Raw genomic sequence first — 20,651 nt, forward strand, 5'->3', positions numbered from 1 at the left:
ATATTACTTCTCACCCAATTGAACTGCAGATTCACTGCAATCTCAATATAAATTTCAGAAGCTTTTTAAAAGAAATTCACAAGCTATTACAAAATTTACATAGAAATGCAAACAACCTAAGCAAAAAGCATGTAAAAAAATTGATAAGACTCACACTATCACATTTCAAGACTTACTGTAAAGCCACAGTAGTGAAAACAGTGGTATTATCATAATAGACATATAGCAGTGGGAAGCAAATAACTATAAAGGGAAATCAAGAAACACCGAGGATGAAGGAAATGTTCTATATCTTAAGCATGATGATGGTTTCCTGGGCATACACATGTGTCAAATCCATAAAATTATACAGTTTATATGCTTTTAATTCTGCCTATTTAAATTATTCAGCAATAAATTTTTTTAAAAAAGATGCAACCACATCTATAATAATGCTGGCAAAGACTCCTCTGCACAAGAGACTTTAGGGGGATAAAAGGTCTGTTGTTATCCCCAAAGGACAGACAAGCAACTCGGGGTGTGAGGCAGGACACATGCACATGGAATAGTTGAAAATATTCACTTGTTCAAGCAATCTCAAGCCTGTTCAAGCAGCAGGTTCCAAAAAGTAAATGAGATCTTTGGAACCAGAAACATTTTCTCTTTGAAAGAATCCAACACGGGTTCCATCTCCTCAAGTCTTTATCTTAACTGATCTTCCCAAAAGACATGTATTTCTAAAATGAATAGATCTGGGAAGCCAAAATGCGTCAGTGCTAAAGGGCTGATACATAAAATAATCTTTTTCCTGCTTCCTTCAAGGAATGATAATAATAACGACATATTAGTACTATTTTGTGCCAGGCACTCTGCTAAGAGTTTTACATGCACTTTTTCATTCACTTGGTGCCAGTGCCTGGATGACCTCATTTAATTCTCACAACATAACTATAACATAAGTACAGTATTATTCTCAGGGTACCATTCACACTGAAGTCATTCACATTGTGATCTAGGTTAAAGTTACATCCCATTCCCTCAAAACAGAAGAAAAACTCAATGGGCTGATTTGAATAACTACCGCTAAAAATATTAATAACAACAATAAAAATAACATTTTTGAGTTATTATACACTAGAAACTCTTCTATGCACTTACTATGTATTAACTCATTTAATCCTCACCACAATTTTCTAGGTAGGGTCTGTTTTCATTCAGATTTACTAATGAGGAAACCAAGGTACAAAGAGATTAGATAACTTTTTGGAAGTTACACATTTTGTTAGTGGTGGCATTGGGATAAACACTGGCAGTAACAATCTCAAAAGATGCATTTGTATATTTTAATAATACGTTTGTTAAAATAAATGTGTCTCTAAAGACTGAAATTCAGGGTAGTGTGAAAAGTAAAGTGAAAATTTTCAGAAAGAGAACCATGTTCTCTCTGCCCATTCTCATCCTTCTTTGGAATTGGTGAGGACTTCAGTGAGAGTGACATCAATAAAAGACACTTAAAAATGTCTTGGGGGGCCGGCTCCGTGGCCAAGTGGTTAAGTTCGCGCCCTCCACTGCGGCGGCCGAGGGTTCGGATCCTGGGCGCGGACATGGCACCGCTCATCAGGCCACGTCGAGGCGGCGTCCTACATCCCACAACTAGAATGACGTGCAACTAGGATATACAACTGTGTATGGGGGCGGGGGGTTTGGGGAGATAAAGCAGAAAAAAAAAAAGATTGGCAACAGTTGTTAGCCCAGGTGCCAATCTTTAAAAAAAAAAGGCCTTGGGATTAGACATTAGCATAGAACCTGCTACTCTTTTTTTCTTGGTGTCTTCTATGAGATGGTCTCCTCAGAACTTTCTTGATGCCCCTCCAAACTCCTGTCTTTCAGAGTAAGGCTGGAAATCTAGAGTGACCATACTTTCTCTTCCTCTCCAAGGCAGTTATTTTAGAAGTGGACAGATCTTTCTCACCTGTTATCTTCCAAGGTTCAGGTAAAGGTGTGAGGATACAGTTCCTATTGATTCAGCATCTTCTCATTCCTGACTGTTTCTTGGTCCTCTCTCTAGGTGAAAGTACCTGCCAAGATGCTCCACTTGCAGAGTCCACAGATGCTGCAGATGCTAAAAAAATCCTTGTGGAAGAGCCTCCCTGAGTCCTTAAAGGTGAGAATGGGACATTCTCAGGGAAACAAAAGGTTGCTTCACTTCCTGTGACAGAAGCGGGAAAGAGAATGAGCTTTTACCGAGCACCAATTCTGTGGCAGGAACTCACCCATGCTGCATCTCATTTAGTTCACATCACCTCTTTGCAAGGGAAGTATGTTATGCTCATGTCCCAGAAAAGGAAGCAGGGCTCAGTAATGTGACCTGCCCAATGCTCATAAATGGCAAAACCTACTCTCTGTAGACTCAAAAACTTTTCCTTATTTACTTCTAAAATATGTTTCATAGTAACACTGGAAAATTTGCCTAGATTTCTCTTCAAAAGTTTGACCTAAGTACATTCTAGTTTTTAAACATTCATGCTGAGGAGGGATTAATCACTATGCATCTTCTTGGAACATGTAATAGGTCAAATCTCATTTCATCGAAACCCAAAAGATTGCCTATTATCCATAGAGGAGACCTAGAAATAATTATATACTATTCATTACTTTATTGTAACAACATGTGTTCAAAGGGATTGGATTTATGCATATTTGTATTTATTTTTCACTTTTAACATTCAGGGGATTGCCAAAACTAGTAACCGATTTTTTAAAAGCTCTTTTTCCACCTAAAGATCAAAGAGCAAGTCACACACAACAGTTCAGCACCAACACCAACAGGGACCTCAGGGCCAGGAGCAGTGGCAGCACAGAAGCCTTAGTAGCAATAGCAAGTACTTGTTGCCCTTATCTTATCCCAGTCACTGGGCTTTATCTATGAGACACACAAGCCTCAAAACTCTCCTATGAGGAGAGTGCACTCTTCTCCCTATGTTGTAGATAATGAATATGAGACCAAGAAAAATTGAATAACTTGCCCAAGTAATTACTGCTTGGGTCAGGAATATAATCCACCTACTGAATTTCAACACTCCTGATCCTTCCTGCATGTTTTGAGAAAAATAAGCCCTCAACATCAAATGGTAGTAAGAATGGGGGGAAACGGTCGCTCACACATTGCTGGTGGGAATGTGAAATGGTACAGCCACTCTGGAAAAACAATTTGTAAGTTTCATTTAAAATTAAACGTGCAACTATCATACAACCAGAAATTACACTCCTGAGCATTTTCCTGAGAAAAATACAAATTTACACTCACACACAAATATATATACTATTGTTTGTAACACCCTTATTCATAATAGCCTTAAACTGGAAACAACCCAGATGTCCTTCACTGGGTGAATGGTTAAATGAATTATGGTACATTCATACTATGGAATACTACTGAGTGATAAAAAATAATGAATGGACCATTGATACCTCAAAACAATCTGGATGAAGCTCGAGAGAATTATGTTGAGTGGAAAAAGCCAGTCTCAAAAGGTTACTTGCTGGGGTGGGCCCCGTGACCAAGTGGTTAAGTTCACATGCTCCATTTCCTTGGCCCAGCGTTTTACCATTTTGGATCCTGGGTGCAGACATGGCACCACTCATCAAACAATGCTGAGGCAGTGTCCCACATAGCACAACCAGAAGGACCTACAACTATAACCTATAGCTATGTACTGTCAGGCTTTGGGGAGAAGAAGAAAAAGAAAAAGAAGATTGTCAACAGATGTTAGCTCAGGTGCCAACCTTTAAAAAAAAAAAAGGTTACATGCTGTATGATCCCATTTATATAAAATTCTTGAAATAACAAAATTAAAGAAATGGAGGACAGATTAATGGTTGCCACTGGTTAAGGAGGAGGTGGAGAGTGGGAAGGTAATATGTGTGTCTATAGTACCAACAAGAGGGATCCTCATGATGGAAATGTTTTACATCTTGACTGTGTCAATGTCAATATCCTGGTTGTAATATTGTACAGGCACAGAGACAATAGGTCTGCCAAGTTCAGAGAGTAAGTAGCAGAGCCAAGATTTTACTCCAGGTAAGTTAACACTTGGAGGCAAGTGCTAACCATTTATGTTCATCCACTTGGCACAATGCACTGGATATTGATCAATAAATATCATATATTCTATTTCTGTTGTTCATCCTTCTTTAGAATGTGCACCCTAATCCTACCATAGGAGCTAAGCTGATGGCAGTGACATCTTATTGGTTCTGTGGCTAAAAGGACAGACTCAGGAGACAGCTTGCATAGGTCTGTGCCTGTCTCTTCTACCAACAAGCTGTGGGCTCATGCCACATTACTAAATCTTTGCATGCTTCAGTTTTCTTACACAAAATGGGAGTAATGACAGCTCTGACCTCTTGGGGTTATTGTCAGGATGAAAAGACTATTTTGAATGGGTAGAACTGTGCCTTGCACACAGAAAAGCTCTGCAAATAATAGCTAATATTGTTATAGATAAGACCATAAATTTACAATGGGGTGAATCATAGATACATCTATTTCCCTCATTTGAGGCTAATACTTTGAAAGACTTGACCTAATTTTGGGGTAAGCTGAATACATTCACTTCCATTTGTAATCTCAACTATTTGTAAACCATCTGCCCACTCTGGGGAAGAGGAAGGTAAGGATTCTTCTATAGGTAGATCATGTGGTTTTATTTTCAATTACTGGAAGTGGGCCAAAGAGACAACTGTCCCTGCCCTTTAATTACTATAGCCTCCACTTATTGGTGGGACATCTTTTGTCTTTACTACAGCATAATTTGAAGACATATGTTAAAAGCCTGAAACACAGGATAACTTTAGATCCAGAATCTCCCTTCCACAAACCTTCCCAAAACAAATATCAGGCACATATGCAAAGATTTCTGCAAGAACATTCTTTGAAGAGTCATTTGTTACATTGAAAAGTTGGAAACATCTGGAATGTCCATCAAGAAAAGCTAACAAAATAAATTATGGGGCACTTTTATTCTTTTCTCTTACTAAACACAGCAAAAAAAAAAAAAAAAACCCTAGACGTTATATATAAAACAAACATATGAAGACTCTGAGATATGGAAAGAAAAAGGTAGACCAAGTAGGGACCTTTGGACTCAAGGACCAGTATAGCAATGAGTTCCTTGGATTTTCTTTTTGTTTCAAATATTTCAGACTAGGTGCTGGAAAAAGCCAGAAACTCAAATGTACCCACCATCACAGGCAAAAGAAGTCCCAAGAAAACCTCTTTAGCCAATAGACCAGGAAAGGGGTAGCCTAGAAAGATAGGAAACTTTAGGCAATAATTGTCTACTCCAGCCAACCACCACAGGAAAACTGAAGCTCTATTCCCACCAGCATAGGCTGAGTAGGGAGCCTGGATTTCCATCCCTACCAGAAGTAAGGAGACACTCTTTCCCCTGTCTACTGAGGAGGTGTCAGAGAAGGTGTAGTGAAGAGTCAGGACTTTCATCATCCAGCAATAAAGAAGCCAAATAACCTTACTGTGGCATCAGTGGAAACTACATGGAGAACAGTAAAAAGGTACCCAGTCCCTCCACTCCAAGCCAGGTATCAGTAGAGGCCTAGTGGAAACTGGAACTCCCACCCACATAGGAACATGGAGTCTCAATACCCCTCTAGTGTCAGTGGAGGCTCAATGGGAAACCTGGATTCCTACTCTCAGCTTGCTGTAAGGAGTGTCCCCTACCCTTCATCCCCTGCCAGAGCAGTGTCATAGAAAGCCAGCCAAAACAGAACATTTGAATAAGAACCAGGGTCTTATAACATACTCTCCAATATGTCCAGGATTCAATTTTAAAAAATCACTTGTCATTTAAGAACCAGGGAAATCTCAAAGTAAGTGAAAAAAGACAATTAACAGATACCAACAGTGACATGACACAGATCTTAGAATTAACTGACAAGGATTTTAAAGAAGCCATCATAAAAATGTTTCCATGAGCAATTAGAAAAACACTTGCAACAAGTGAAAAAAATAGACAGTCTTGGAAAAGAAAGAAAAGATACAAGGAAGCAGCAAGCAGAGATGTTACTTCCAAAAATATAAGAACAGAAATCAAAAAAACTCAATAGATGGACTCAGCAGCAGAATGGAGAGGACAGAAGAAAGAATAATAGAACTTGAAGATAGAATTATAGAAATTACCCAAGCTTAACAATAGAGAGAAAGTACACTGGAGGAAAAAAAGAGGAGAGTCTCAAGGACCTATCAGCCTATAGCAAAAGGTCTAACATTTATGAAATTGTGGTCTCAGAAGCAGAGGAGACATAGTGAGACTGAAAAAAGTACCTGAAGAAATAATGGCTGAAAATTTCCCAAATTTGAAAAAAAAAACTTAAGCCTATAAATTCAAGAAGCTGAGTGTAACCCAAACATGATGAACCCAAAGAAATTCATGCCAATGCACATCATAGTCAAGCTTCTGAAAACTAAAGACAAAGAATAAAATCTTGAAAGCAGCAAGAGAAGAACAATCTTACTTATAGGGCAAAAACAATTTGAGTGGCAACAGATTTCTCATCAGAAACCATAGGAGGCTAGAAGGAAATAACAGACATACTTCAAGTGCTGAAAAAGAACTGTCAACACAGAATTCTAAACCCAGAAAAAATATCCTTCAAGAATTAAGGGGAAATTGAGACATTCTCTGGTGAAGAAAAACTAAGAGAATTGCTGCCAGCAGACCTACCCTAAAAGAATGGCTAAAGGAAGTTCTTTACACAGAAAGGAAATAATAAAAGAAAACATCTTGGAATATCAGGAAAAAAGAACAATGGATAGTAAAAACATAGGTAAATACAAAAAGCTTTCCTTCTCCTCTTGAGTTTTCTATGTTACATTTGACTGTTGCCACAAAAATTATAACACTGTCCAATGTAGGCATCAATGTAGGTAGAAGGAATATTTAAAATTATATAATATATAGAACCTTATTATAATTGAAGGAAGGTAAAGTGATGTCAATGCTGAGAGAGGTGAGGGTGAGTTTGACTGTAAATGAGTAGCTCTAGGGAGATCTTTGTGGTAATTCTGTATCCTCATTGTGGTAGTTACATGAACCTACTTAATAAAATGTCATAGGACTATACGCATACCTTGTACTAATGTCAGTTTCCCAGTTTTGATGTGGTACAATAGTTGCTTAAGATTTATTGTTGGGAAAAATTGGGTGAGCGTAGATGAGACCTCTTTGTACTATCTTTGCTACCTCATGTAAATAAATAAAAAGTTTAAAAAATGAATTTTAGTTCATCAATATTGTAGAATGCTATCCACTCGTTAAAAATCATTTTTATTTATTAGAAAAGAAATATGGCTAGAATATATTTATTCAGCAGGAGGGAAACTTTTCAAAATCACCTGTATCTGAAATTTTCACTTTGTAAAATTTGTTGTCTGTGTATATGAATAGAAGGAAATTTATGACAGATTTTTAAATTTTTTTATTGTGGTCCAAATAGTTTATAACATTTTGAAAATCCAATGATACATCAATATTTGTCAAACACCATATAAATGTGCCCCGGCACCCCTTGTGCCCTCCCTGTCCCCCCCTTTCCTCCTGGTAACCACTAAATTGTTCTCTTTGTCCATAAGTTTGTTTATATTCCACATATGAGTGAAATCATAGAGTGTTTGTCTTTCTCTGTCTGGCTTATTTCGCTTAACATGATGCCCTCAAGCTCCATCCATGTGACTGCAAATGGGGCAATTATGTCTTTTTTATGGCTGAGTCATATTCCACTGTATATATATATATATATATATATATATATATATATACCACATTTTTATCTGATCATCAGTTGCTGGGTACTTGGTTTGCTTCCACGTCTTGGCTATTGTGAATAATGCTGAAATGAACATGGGGGTGCATAAGTCTCTTTGTATTGTTGGTTGCAAGTTCTTTGGGTAAATACCCAGGAATGGTATACCTGGATCATATGCTAATTCTATTTTTAATTTTTAGAGAAATCTCCATACTGTTTTCAAAAGTGGCTGCACCAGTTTGCATTCCCGCCAGCAGTGGATGAGGGTTCCCTTTTCTCCACAACCTCTCCAACATTTATTATTTTTTGTCTTGCTGAGTATAGCCATTCTAACAGACATAAGATGATATCTAAGTGTAGTTTTGATTTGCATCTCCCTGATGATTAGTGATGTTGAACATCAATTCATGTGCCTATTGGCCATCTGTATATCTTCTTTGGAAAAATGTCTGTTCAGATCCTCTGCCCACTTTTTGATTGGGTTTGTTTTTTTTTTTTGTAGTTTAGTTGTGTTCTTTATATATTATGGAGATTAACCCCTTATCAGATATATGACTTTCTTCCAGTTGGTGGGTTGTTTTTTCATTTTGATCATGGTTTCCTTTGCCTTCCAGAAGTTCTTTAGTCTGATGAAGTCCCACTCATTTATTTTTTTCTTTTGTATCCCTCCTCTGAGTGGACATCATATTTGAAAAGATCCTTTTAAGGCTCATGTCAAAAAGTGTATTGGCTATATTTTCTTCCAGAAGCTTTATGGTTTCATGTCTTACCTTCAAGTCTTTGATCCATTTTGAGTCTATTTTTGTGTATGGAGAAAGATAATGGTCTACTTTCATTCTTTTGCATATGGCTGTCCAGTTTTCCTAGCACCATTTACTGAAAAGGCTTTCCTTTCTCCATTATATGTTTCGGGCTCCTTTGTAGAAGATTAGCTGTCCACAGATGAGTGGTTTTATTTCCGGGCTTTCAATTCTGTTCCATTTGTACCAGTACCATGCTGTTTTGATTACTATAGCTTTGTAATATGTTTTGAAGTCAAGGATTGCAATGCCAGCAGCTTTGTTCTTGTTTCTCAGGATTCCTTTGGCTATTCTGGGACTTTTGTTTCCCCATAAGAAGTTTAAGATTCTCTGTTCTATTTCTGTGAAGAATGTCATTGGGATTCTGATTGAGATTGCATTGAATCTATATATTTCTTTAGGTAAAATGGACATTTTAACTATGTTTATTCTTCCAATACATGTACATCAAATATCTTTCCTTTTCTTTAAGTCATTCTCGATTTCTTTCAGTAATGACTTATAGCTTTCCTTGTATAGGTCTTTCACCTCCGTGGTTAAATTTATTCCTAGATATTTTATTCTCTTTGTTGTGATTGTAAATGGGGTTTTACTCTTGAGTTCTTGTTCTATTAGTTCATATTAGAGTACAGAAATGCCACTGATTTTTTTTTTAAAGATTTTATTTTTTCCTTTTTCTCCCCAAAGCCCCCGGTACATAGTTGTATATTCTTCGTTGTGTGTCCATCTAGTTGTGGCATGTGGGACGCTGCCTCAGCATGGTTTGATGAGCAGTGTCATGTCCGCGCCCAGGATTCGAACCAACGAAACACTGGGCCGCCTGCAGCGGAGCACGCAAACTTAACCACTCGGCCACAGGGCCAGCCCCGAAATGCCACTGATTTTTGTAAGTTGATTTTGTTTTCTGCAACTTTGCTGTAGTTGTGGATTATTTCTAATAGTTTTCCAATGGATTCTTTAGGGTTTTCTATATATAAAATCATGTCATCTGCAAACAGGCAGAGTTTCACTTCTTCGGTGCCTGTTTGGATTCCTATTTCTTTTTCCTGCCTAATTGCTCTGGCCAAAATCTCTAGTACTATGTTGAATAAGAATGGTGAGAGTGGGCGCCCTTGTCTTCTTCCTGCTCTCAGTGGGGTGGTTTTCAGTTTTTCCCAATAGAGTATGACATTAGCAGTGTGTTTGTTATATATGGCCTTTATTATGTTGAGATATTTCCCTTCTATACCCATTTTATTGAGAGCTTTTCTCACGAACAAGTGTTGGATCTTGTCAAATGCTTTCTCTGCACCTATGGAGATGAACATGTGGTTCTTTTTCCCCCTTTTTTTAATATGGTATATCACATTGATTGATTTGCACATGTTGAACCATCCCTGTGTCCCTGGTATGAATCCTACTTGATCATGGTGTATGATCTTTTTAATGTATTGCTGTATTCAGTTTGCCAGTATTTTGTTGAGGATTTTTGCATCTATGTTCATCAGCGATATTGGCCTGTAGGTTTCCTTCTTTGTGTTGTCCTTGTCTGGCTTTGGGATCAGGGTGATGCTGGCCTCACAGAATGTGTTAGGAATATTTCCATCATCCACAATTTTTTGGAATGGTTTAAGAATAGGTAATAAACTGTCTTTAAGTGTTTGGTAGAATTCTCCAGAGAAGCTGTTTGGTCCTGGACTTTTATTTTTGTGGAGGTTTTTTTATTACTGTTTCAATCTCCTTACTTGTGACTGGTCTATTCAGATTCTCTATTTCTTCTTGATTCAGTTTTGGGAGGTTGTGAAAGTCTAATAATTTATACATTTCTTCTAGATTGTCCATGTAGTTTTTCATAATATTCTCTTATAATCTTTTGTATCTCTGTGGCATATTTTGTAATTTCTCCTCTTTCATTTCTAATTTTATTTATTTGAGGCTTCTCTCTTTTTTTAGTGAGTCTAGCTAAGGGTTTGTCAATTTTGTTTATCTTCTCAAAGAACCAGCTCCTTGTTTTGTTCATCCTATTTACAGTATTTTTTGTTTCAATTTCATTCATTTCTGCTCTAATTTTTATTATTTCCCTCCTTCTCCTGAGTTTGGGCTTTGTTTGTTCTTTTTTTCCTAATTCTGTAAGAGTAGTTTAAGGTTGTTTATTTGAGATTTGTCTGTTTTTGACATGGGTCTGTATTGCTATAAATTACCATCTTAGGACTGCTTTTGCTGCATTCCGTAAGAGTTGGTATGGTGTGTTTCATTCTCATTTGTCTTCAAAAATTTTCTCGTCTCTCCCTTTATTTCTTCAGCGACCCACTGGTTGTTCAGTAGCATCTTGTTTAGTCTCCACTTTTTTGTTCCTTTTCCAGCTTTTTTCTTGTAGTTGATTTCTAGTTTCACAGCAATGTGGTTGGAGAAGATAGTAGATATGATTTCAATCTTCTTAAATTTATTGAGGTTTACCTTGTTTCCCAGTATATGGTCTATTCTTGAGAATGTTCCATGGGTGCTTGAGAAGAATGTACATTCTGATGTTTTTGGATGGAGTGCTCTCTATATATCTACTAAGTTCATCTGGTCTTGCTTTTCATTTAAGTCCACTATCTCCTTGTTGACTTTTTGTCTGGATGATCTATCCATTGATGTAAGTGAGGTGTTGAGGTCTCCCACCATTTTTGTGATGTTGTTGATATCTCCTTTTAGATTTGTTAATAGTTACTTTGTGTGCTTTGGTGCTCCTGTGTTGGGTGCATACATTTTTATAAGCCTTATGTCTTCTTGGTGGAGAGTCCCTTTTATTATTTTATACTGTCCCTCTATGTCTGTCTTTATCAGTTTTATCTTGAAGTCTGCTTTGTAAGTATGGAAACACCTGCTTTCTTTTGTTTACCATTAGCTTGGAGTATTGTCTTCCATCCCTTCACTCTGAGCTTATGTTTGTCTCTAGAGCTGAGATGTTTCCCAGAGGCAGCATATTGTTGGGTCTTGTTATTTAATCCATCCTGCCACTCTGTGTCTTTTGATTGGAGAATTCAATCCACTTACATTTAGAGTGATTATTGATATATAAAGGCTTAATATTGCCATCTTATCACACAATTCCCAATTCGTCTGCATTTCCTTTTTTTGTCCCATGTATTTCAGACTACCAATTTGATTAGGTAGTTTTCTCTGTTGGTTTTCTTCTTTTTCCCCTTGTTTATTGTAAATATCTCTATTCTATTTATTTACTTAGTGATTACCCTTACTTTTATATAAAAAATCTCATAGTTGAGATTGTCCATTTCCTGATAGCCTCTTATTTCCTTAGACTATACTGATTCCATCCCTTTCCTCTTCTCCTTCTAAGTTACTTATTATTTTTTTTTGAGGAAGATTAGCCCTGAGCCAACATCTGCTGCCAATCCTCTTTTTGCTGAGGAAGACTGGCCCTCAGCTAACATCTGTGCCCATCCTCCTCTACTTTATATGTGGGACATTGACCACAGCATGGCTTGCCAATTGGTGCCATGTGACACCTGGGATCTGAACCAGTGAACCCCAGGCCTCCAAACCAGAATGTGAAAATTTGACCACTGCGCCACCAGGCCGGCCCCTCTAAATTATTTTTGTCATATCTTTTTCGATCTTGTGTTGTGAATTTGTGGTTAAAATGATGAGATCACTTTTGTTTTGGTATTTTCCTTTTCTTTATCCTTGATGTTAAAGTGAAGTGTTTACGAACCTGATCTGATAGAGAGTTGCCATTTTCTGATTATTGCCTACCTATTCATCTCCTTTCTCAGGGTAGCCTCTTCCTATTTTTTGGGGGGGGGGCCTTCGTGATGATTTCTTGTAGGGGAGATCTTGTGACAATGAACTCCCTTAGCTTTTGTTTCTCTGGGAAAGTTTTTATGTCTCTGTCATATCTAAAGGAGAGTTTGGCTGGATAGACTGAAGTTTTTGTCTTTCAGGATTTTGAATATCTCATTCCACTTTCTCTTAGCCTGTAAGGTTTCTGCTGAGAAATCCATTGAAAACCTGATAGGGGTTCCTTTGTAAGTTATTTTCTTCTGTCTTGCTGCCCTTAGTACATTTTCTTTGTCCTTGACTTTTTCCAGTTTCACTACTATATGCCTTGAAGTGGGTTTTTTTACATTGACAAAGTTAGGAGATCTGGAGTCCTCTTTACATGGATTTCCAGCTCCCTCCCAAGGTTTGGGAAGTTCTCAGCTATTATTTCTTTAAATAAGTTTGCTGCTCCATTCTCCTGCTCTTCCCCCTCTTGAATACCTATAATCCTTATGTTACATTTCCTGAATTAGTCAGATATTTCTCTGAGAAATTCTTCATTTCTTTTTAGTCTTAGTTCTCTTTTCTCCTCCCTCTGAAGCATTTCTACAGTGCTATCCTCTAACTGGTTGATTCTCTCCTCCATATTATCAGCTCTGTTGTTTAGAGAATCCAGATTTTTCTTTAGTTCATCCATTGTGGTTTTCATCTCCAACAATTCTGACTGGCTCTTTTTTATGGTTTCAATCTCCTTTGTGAAGAAGCTCCTGGATTCGTTAATTTGTCTTTCTGTGTTTTCTTGTAACCTGTTGAGTTTTTTTATGATAGCTCTTTCGAATTCTTTGTCATTTAGGTTATGGATTTCTGTGCCTGCAGGGTTAATTTCTGGGTACTTGTCACTTTCCTTCTGGTCTGGAGATTTAATAAACCTACTCATCCTGCTTGATGGAGTGGATTTTTGCTTCCTCATGGTGCTCTTATCTGGTTGCAGCTGCCAAGTAGCACCACTGGGTGGGGATCAGGTACTGTGTATTCTGGACTCCATACAAACAGGGGCTCCCCAGATCTGGCCATTGACTACTTATCTCTCTGAGCTACTGCTTGGTGGCAGATCTGGGCTGCCATGCAGGGGGAGGGGTACTCTCCTTCCCCAGCACTTTCCCCAGTGTCTGCTTGTCTCTCTGTATGGGGCTCTGGGAAATTGGAGGATTGTGCACCTTTTCTTTTCCCAACCATCACTCCCTCACTCACCACTCTGTGCTCCAGGCAATCCTGGGGCTGGAGTGCTGGGGAGGGGGGGTGTGATGCACCTCCCTCTCCTGTGCACTTTCTCTTCCACCACTGCCACACTCTCCACATCATGCTCTGGGCGATTCTTGGGCTGTGCACTTTCCCTGCTGCCACTGCCAAGTTCTCTGTGCTTTGCTCCAGACAATTCTCTGGCTGCAAACTTTCCCCACCACTACTACCATGCTCACTGCACCATGATCCAGATGATTCTGGAATTGGAGTACCAGGAGGGGATGGGGCACCCTTTTCACCTATGCACTTCCCACCCGTCTTTCTCCATGGAGCTCCTGCAGATCAGCTTCCACTTCATCCAGAGGATCCAGCCCTACAACCACCTTCAGGTTTATGGCTGTGTGGTTCTCTCAGACGTCTTTTGTGATGTGTATATGTCCTCTGTTGGTGTATGACTGTCCTTTTGGTTGTATCTTAGAGAGGAGAGGGCAAGGGAAGAGCTCACTCTGCCATGATGCTGATGTCACTTCTAAAGATATTATTAAATTTTACAATGAGAGAGTTCATGATTTTTATTCATAAATTTTATTTGTCTAGATATTTTACTATGTGAATATTATTAAAAGATATATTTATTAGGGAAAAAAAGTAGAAACTAAAAACTGGTCAGTAGAAATGCTCAGGTACATTCCAATAATAAAATTCCATTATTTCATAGAAATAATCCTTGTCCTGATCAAACAAGGCACTTTGCCATCCCTTCCTAATAAGCTAACTCTCTCACTTTCTTTGGATGCTGTAGGTTTATGGGACTGTCTTCCACATGACTCAAGGAAACCCATTCAAGCTAAAGGCCCTGGTGGACAAGTGGCCTGATTTTAATACAGTGGTTATCCGCCCTCAGGAGCAGGTAAGGTGCCAGATGAGGAATGAATATGTTTCTCTGTTCTTATTTGCTATGTGCCTGCCATGCTCCTAGCAACGTGATGGACCCTGGGGATACATAAATGAATCACAGTGATGGTGAACAAGGTCTGTCCTCAAGAAGCTCACAGCCTAGAGGAGAATATAGGTAAGTCCATAGATACAGGCATACCTCTTTTTATTATGCTTTGTTTTATTGTACTTTGAAGATATTGCATTTTTTGCAAATTGAAGGTTTATTGTCACTCTGTGTCAAGCAAGTCTATTGGCATCATTTTTCCAACAGCATTTTCTGACAATGTCTCTGTGTCATATTTTGGTAATTCTTGCAATGTTTTAAACTTTTTCACTATTCTTATATTTTTATAGTGATCTGTGATCAGTGATCTTTGATGTTACTATTATAATTGTTTGGGGACACCACCAACCACACCCTTATAAGATGGTGAACTTAATCAATGAATGCTGTGTGTGTGTTCTGACTGCTCCACTGACTGGCTATTCCTCTGTCTCTGTCTCTATCCTTGGGCCTGCCTATTTCCTGAGATACATCAATATTGAAATTAGGCCAATTAATAACCCTACAATGGCCTTTAAGTGTTCAAGTGAAAGGAAGAGTCACACATCTCTCACTTTAAATCAAAATCTAGAAATGATTAAGTTTAGTGAGGAAGTCATGTTGACTGCTGAAATATGCCAAAAACTTGGCCTTCTGCACCAAAAAGTTAACCAAGTTGTAAATGCAAAGGAAAAGTTCTTTAAGGAAATTAAAAGTGCTATTCCAGTAAACACATGATTGATAAAAAAGTGAAATGGACTTTTTGCAGATATGGAGAAAGTTTTAGCCATCTGGATAAAAGATCAAACCTGCCACATCATTCCCTTAAGCCAAAGCCTAACCCAGAGTAAGATGCTAACTCTCTTTAATTCTATTAAGGCTGAGAAAGATGAGGAAGCTGCAGAAAATAAGTTTGAAGGTAGCAGAGGTTGGTTCATGAGGTTTAAAGAAAGACGCCAATGGAAAACAGTATGGAGATTCCTCAAAAAACTAAAAATAGAACTACCATATGATCCAGCCATCCCACTACTGGGTATTTATCCAAAGAGCCTGAAGTCAGCAATCTCAAAAGTCCTATGCACCCCAATGTTTATTGCAGCACTGTTTACAATAGCCAAGACGTGGAAGCAACCTAAGTGCCTATCAACAGACGAATGGATAAAGAAGATGTGGTACATATATACAATGGAATACTACTCAGCTGCAAAACAGAACAAAATCATCCCATTTGCAATAACATGGATGGACCTTGAGAGAATTATGTTAAGTGAAATAAGCCAGTGAGAGAAAGATAATCTGTGTATGACTCCACTCATGTGAGGAATTTAAAACTATGGACCAAGAACAGTTTAGTGGATACCAGGGGAAAGGTGGGGTGGGGGGTGGGCACAAAGGGTGAAGTGGTGCACCTACAACATGACTGACAAACATTAATGTACAATTGAAATTTCACAAGATTGTAACCTATCAATAACTCAATAAAAAAAAAAGAAGAAGAAAGACGCCGTTTCCATAACATAAAAGTGCAAGGTGAAGCAACAAGTGCTGATGCAGAAGCTGCAGCAAGCTATCCAGAAGATCCAGCTAAAATAATTAATGAAGGTGGATACTAAACAACAGATTTTCAATGCAGACAAAACAGCCTTATATTGAAAGAAGGTGCCATCTAGGACTTTCTTGGCTAGAGAGAAGTCGATGCCCAGCTTGAAAGCTTCAAAGATAGGCTGAATTTCTTGTTATGGGCAATGCAGCTGGTGGCTTTAAGTTAAAGCCAATGCTCAGTTACCATTCCCAAAATCCTAGGGCCCTTAAGAATTATGCTAAATCTACTCTGCCTGTGCTCTATAAGTGGAACAACAAAGCCTAGATGGCAGCATATCTGTTTACAACATGGTTTACTGAGTATTTTAAGCCCACTGTTGAGATCTACTGATCAGAAAAAAAGATTTGTTTCAAAATATTACTGCTTATTGACAATGCACCTGGTCACCCAAGAGTCTGATGGAGATGTTCAATGAGATTAATGTTGTTTTCATGCCTTCTAACACAATATCCATTCTTCAGCCCATGAATCAAGGAGTAGTTTTGTTTTCAAGTCTTATTATTTAAGAAACACATTTCATAAGACTATAGCTGTCATAGATATTGATTCCTCTGATGGATCTGGGCAAAGTAAATTGAAAATCTTCTGGAAAGGATCCATTATTCTAGATGCCATTAAGAACATTCACAATTCCTAGGAAGAGGTCAAAATATCAACATTAACAGGAGTTTGGAAGGAAGTGACTGCAGATGTGATGGAAATATCAAAAGAACTAGAGGTAGAAGTGGACCCTGAAGATATCACTGAATTGCTGCAATTTCATGATACAACTTTAATGGATGAGGAATTCCTTCTCATGGAGGAGCAAAGAAAGTGGTTTCTTGAGATGAAATCTACTCCTGGTGAAGATGCTGTGAAGATGCTGAAATGACAACAAAGGATTGAGATCATATAAACTTAGTTGATAAAAGGAGCAGCAGGGCTTGAGAGAATTGACTCCAATTTTGAAAGAAGTTCTACTGTGAGAAAAATGCGATCAAATAAGATCTCATGCTACAGAGAAATCCTTCTTGAAAGGAAAAGTCAATTGATGTGGCAAACTTCACCGTTGTCTTATTTTAAGAAATTGCCACAACCACCCTAACCTTCAGCATTCACACTCTGATCAGTCAGCAGCCATCAAAATCAAGGCAAGACTCTCCACCAGCAAAAAACTTATCACTTGCTGAAGGCTCAGATGATGGTTAGCATATTTTAGCAATAAGGTATTTTTAAACTAAGGTATATACATTGATTTTATACATGATGCTATTGCCCACTTACTAGACTACAGTATAGTGTAAACATAATTTATATGTACTGGGAAACCCAAAAATTTGTGTGACTCACTTTATTGTAATATTTGCTTTACTGTGGTGGTCTGGAACTGAACCCGCAATATCTCCGTAGTATGCCTATAAATTACAACATAGTGTGAAATGTGCAGGAAAAGAAGAATGAACAAGATAAAGAAGTAACACAAGTAGAAAGCTGATTAAAACTATATGTGGTACACTTTCATACTCATTCATTGTTTTCTTTTGTTTTCCAAACAGTCCCCAAAACACAAATCTGCTGATTCTGAAGACCAAATACTCTTCGTTTTTTCTTGCACTCAGTTTGTGGGAATAGAGGCAACCGATGGAAGGTTGTGCTAATTTAAGATTATGTTGATAGTATAGATAAGAGGCTGATCTCTTATTAACGATATAAAGGAGCATTTCCCAGGCTAGACTTCTATATTGTAATAAACCAGATGCTACTTCCATTTTTAACTTTTAACCTAACAGGGAAAAATATTTTTTGCTCTTTAAAAACACCAACTTTGAAACCCCAACTCATTTACACTAACTCTCAACTTCTTATTGTGATACTGTCTTCCCAGTGAGATGCTGCATGGAGTTGTAACCTCCTGTCATCAATAAAGTCAATAAAATGGGACACAAAATAAAACTAAATGTGAGAGAGATTTCAGGTAGAGGATCAGAGAGGCTTCCTAGTGGACATTTTAGAAAAACTGGATGTTGAAGATAAAGAAGTTTTCTTAGACAGGGCAGGACTGCATTCCAAGCAGAGAAAATAGCAATTGTGAGGCATAAAGTCTGAAACAACAGAATGAATTGAGGACAATTAAGGAGCAAATTAACATGTTGGGAATTGTTGATTGGAATTACATATTGTGTAATAATTTGGCTTGCTAATATTTCATTGAGAATTTTTGCATCTATATTAATCAGAGATACTGGTCTGCAGTTTTATTTTCTTGTAGTGTCCTTATCTGGCTTCATTATCAGAGTACTGCTGGCCTCAAGATATGTATTTGGGAGAGTTTCCTTCTTTTCAATTTTTGGAAGAGTTTGAGAAGGATTGACATTAACTGTTTAAATGTTTTCTTGAATTCACCCACAAAACCATTTGGTCTTGGGCTTCTCTGCATTGGAAAATTTTTGATTACTGATTCAACTCCTTACTTGTTATTGGTCTGTTCAGATTTTCTATTTGTTCATGATTCAGTCTAGGTAGGTTGTATGTTTCTAAGAATTTATCCATTTCTTTTAGACTATCCAATTTTTTTGTGTATAAATGTTTAGAGTAGTTGCTTATGATCCTTTGTATTTAAGCGGTATCAGTTATTTATTCATTTATTTTTGCTGAGGAAGATTCGCCCTGAGCTAACATGTATTGCCAATATTCCTCTTTTTGCTGAGGAAGATACACCCTGAGCTAACATCTGTTGTCAATCTTCCTCTTTTTTTATATGAGCCACCACAACAGCATGGCCACTGACAGACGAGTGGTGTAGGTCTGCAACTAGGGACTGAACCCAGGCCACCAAAGCAAAGCACACCAAATTTAACCACCAGGCCACTGTGGCTGGCCCTCAGTGGTATTAATTTTAATGCCTCCTCTTCATTTCTGATTTTATTTATTTTCTTCATTTCTGAAGAAGTGAATTTATTTATTTATTTATTTTCTTCATTTCTGATTTTATTTATTTATATCTCTTCTCTCTTTTTTCTTTTTATTTTGTTGGGGCTTCTTTCTTTTTTAAAAATTTATTTATTTATTTTATTTATTTTTGGATTGCATCATATTTCGAATTCTGTGTAGATTACATCATGTTCACCACCTGAAGACCAATTATAGTCCATCCTCTCACATGTGAGCCTAATCACCCCTTTTTCGCTCCCCCCTTCCCCCTTCCACTATGGTAGCCACCAATCCAATCTCCAATGCTATGTGTTTTTTTGTCGTTGTTTTTATCTTCTACTTATGATTGAGATCATATGGTACTTGACTTTCTCCCTCTGACTTATTTCACTCAGCATAATATCCTCAAGGTCCATCCATGTTGTCACAAATGACCGTATTTCATCATTTCTTACGGCTGAGTATTATTCCATTGTGTATATATACCACATATTCTTTATCCATTCGTCCCTTGATGGGCACCTAGGTTGCTACCATGTCTTGGCTATTGTGTATAGTGCTGCAATGAACATAAGGGTGCAAGTATCTTTTTACCTTTGTATTTTCAAGTTCTTTGGATAAATACCCAGCAGTGGGGTAGCTGGATCATATGGTAGATCTATCCTTAATTTTCTGAGGATACTCCATACTGCTTTCCATAGTGGTTGCACAAGTTTGCACTCCTACCAACAGTGAACAAGTGTTCCCTTCTCTCCACATCCTCTCCAACATTTATTGTTTCCTGTCTTGTTAATTTTAGCCATTCTGAGTGGAGTGAGGTGATACCTCATTGTAGTTTTGATTTGCATTTCCCTGATAGCTAATGATGTTGAGCATCTTTTCATATGCCTGTTGGCCATCTGTATATCTTCTTTGGAGAAATGTCTGTTCAGATCTTTTGCCCATTTTCTAATTGGATTGTTAGTTTTTTGTTGTTGAGCTGTATGAGTTCTTTGTATATTTTAGATATTAACCCCTTATCTGATATATGGTTTGCAAATATCTTCTCCCAATTGTTAGGTTTCCTTTTCATTTTGTTGATGGTTTACTTTGCTGAGAAGAAGCTTTTTAGCTTGATGTAATCCCATTTGTTCATTTTTTCTTTTGTTTCCCTTGCCAGGTCAGACATGGGACTTGGAAATATGCTGCTCAGAATGATGTCAAAGACCGTACTGCCTATGTTTTCTTCTAGAAGTCTCATGGTTTTGGGTCTTACATTCAAGTCTTTAATCCATTTTGAGTTGATTTTTCTGCATGGTGTAAGGGAATGGTCTACTTTGAATTAACATTGTTAAAATGTCCATACTTCCTAAAGTAATCTATAGATTCAATGCAATCCCTATAAAAGTTCCAACAACATTTTTCACAGAAATAGAACAAAAAATCCTAAAATTTATATGGAACAACAAAAGAACCCAAATAGCCAAAGGATTCCTGAGAAAAAAGAGCAAAGCTGGAGGTATCACACTCCCTGATTTCAAATTATTCTACAAAGCCATAGTAACCAAAACAGCATGGTACTGGCAGA

General features: G+C 37.7%; 1 protein-coding gene across 1 annotated transcript in view; it reads left to right on the forward strand.

Annotated features, from left to right (window-relative positions):
* LOC124229550 (glycine N-phenylacetyltransferase-like) overlaps positions 1 to 20,651 on the forward strand; it is a 39,167-nt gene that overhangs the window by 3,193 nt on the left and 15,323 nt on the right. Inside the window, exons 2-3 of the mRNA XM_046644819.1 lie at positions 2,048 to 2,143; positions 14,392 to 14,499. Of these exons, the coding sequence (XP_046500775.1) occupies positions 2,066 to 2,143; positions 14,392 to 14,499 (186 nt within the window). The 5' untranslated portion in view covers positions 2,048 to 2,065. The remainder of the gene's footprint in view (positions 1 to 2,047; positions 2,144 to 14,391; positions 14,500 to 20,651) is intronic.

The sequence above is a fragment of the Equus quagga genome, chromosome 17, assembly GCF_021613505.1.
Source record: "Equus quagga isolate Etosha38 chromosome 17, UCLA_HA_Equagga_1.0, whole genome shotgun sequence".
Lineage (NCBI taxonomy): Eukaryota > Metazoa > Chordata > Mammalia > Perissodactyla > Equidae > Equus > Equus quagga.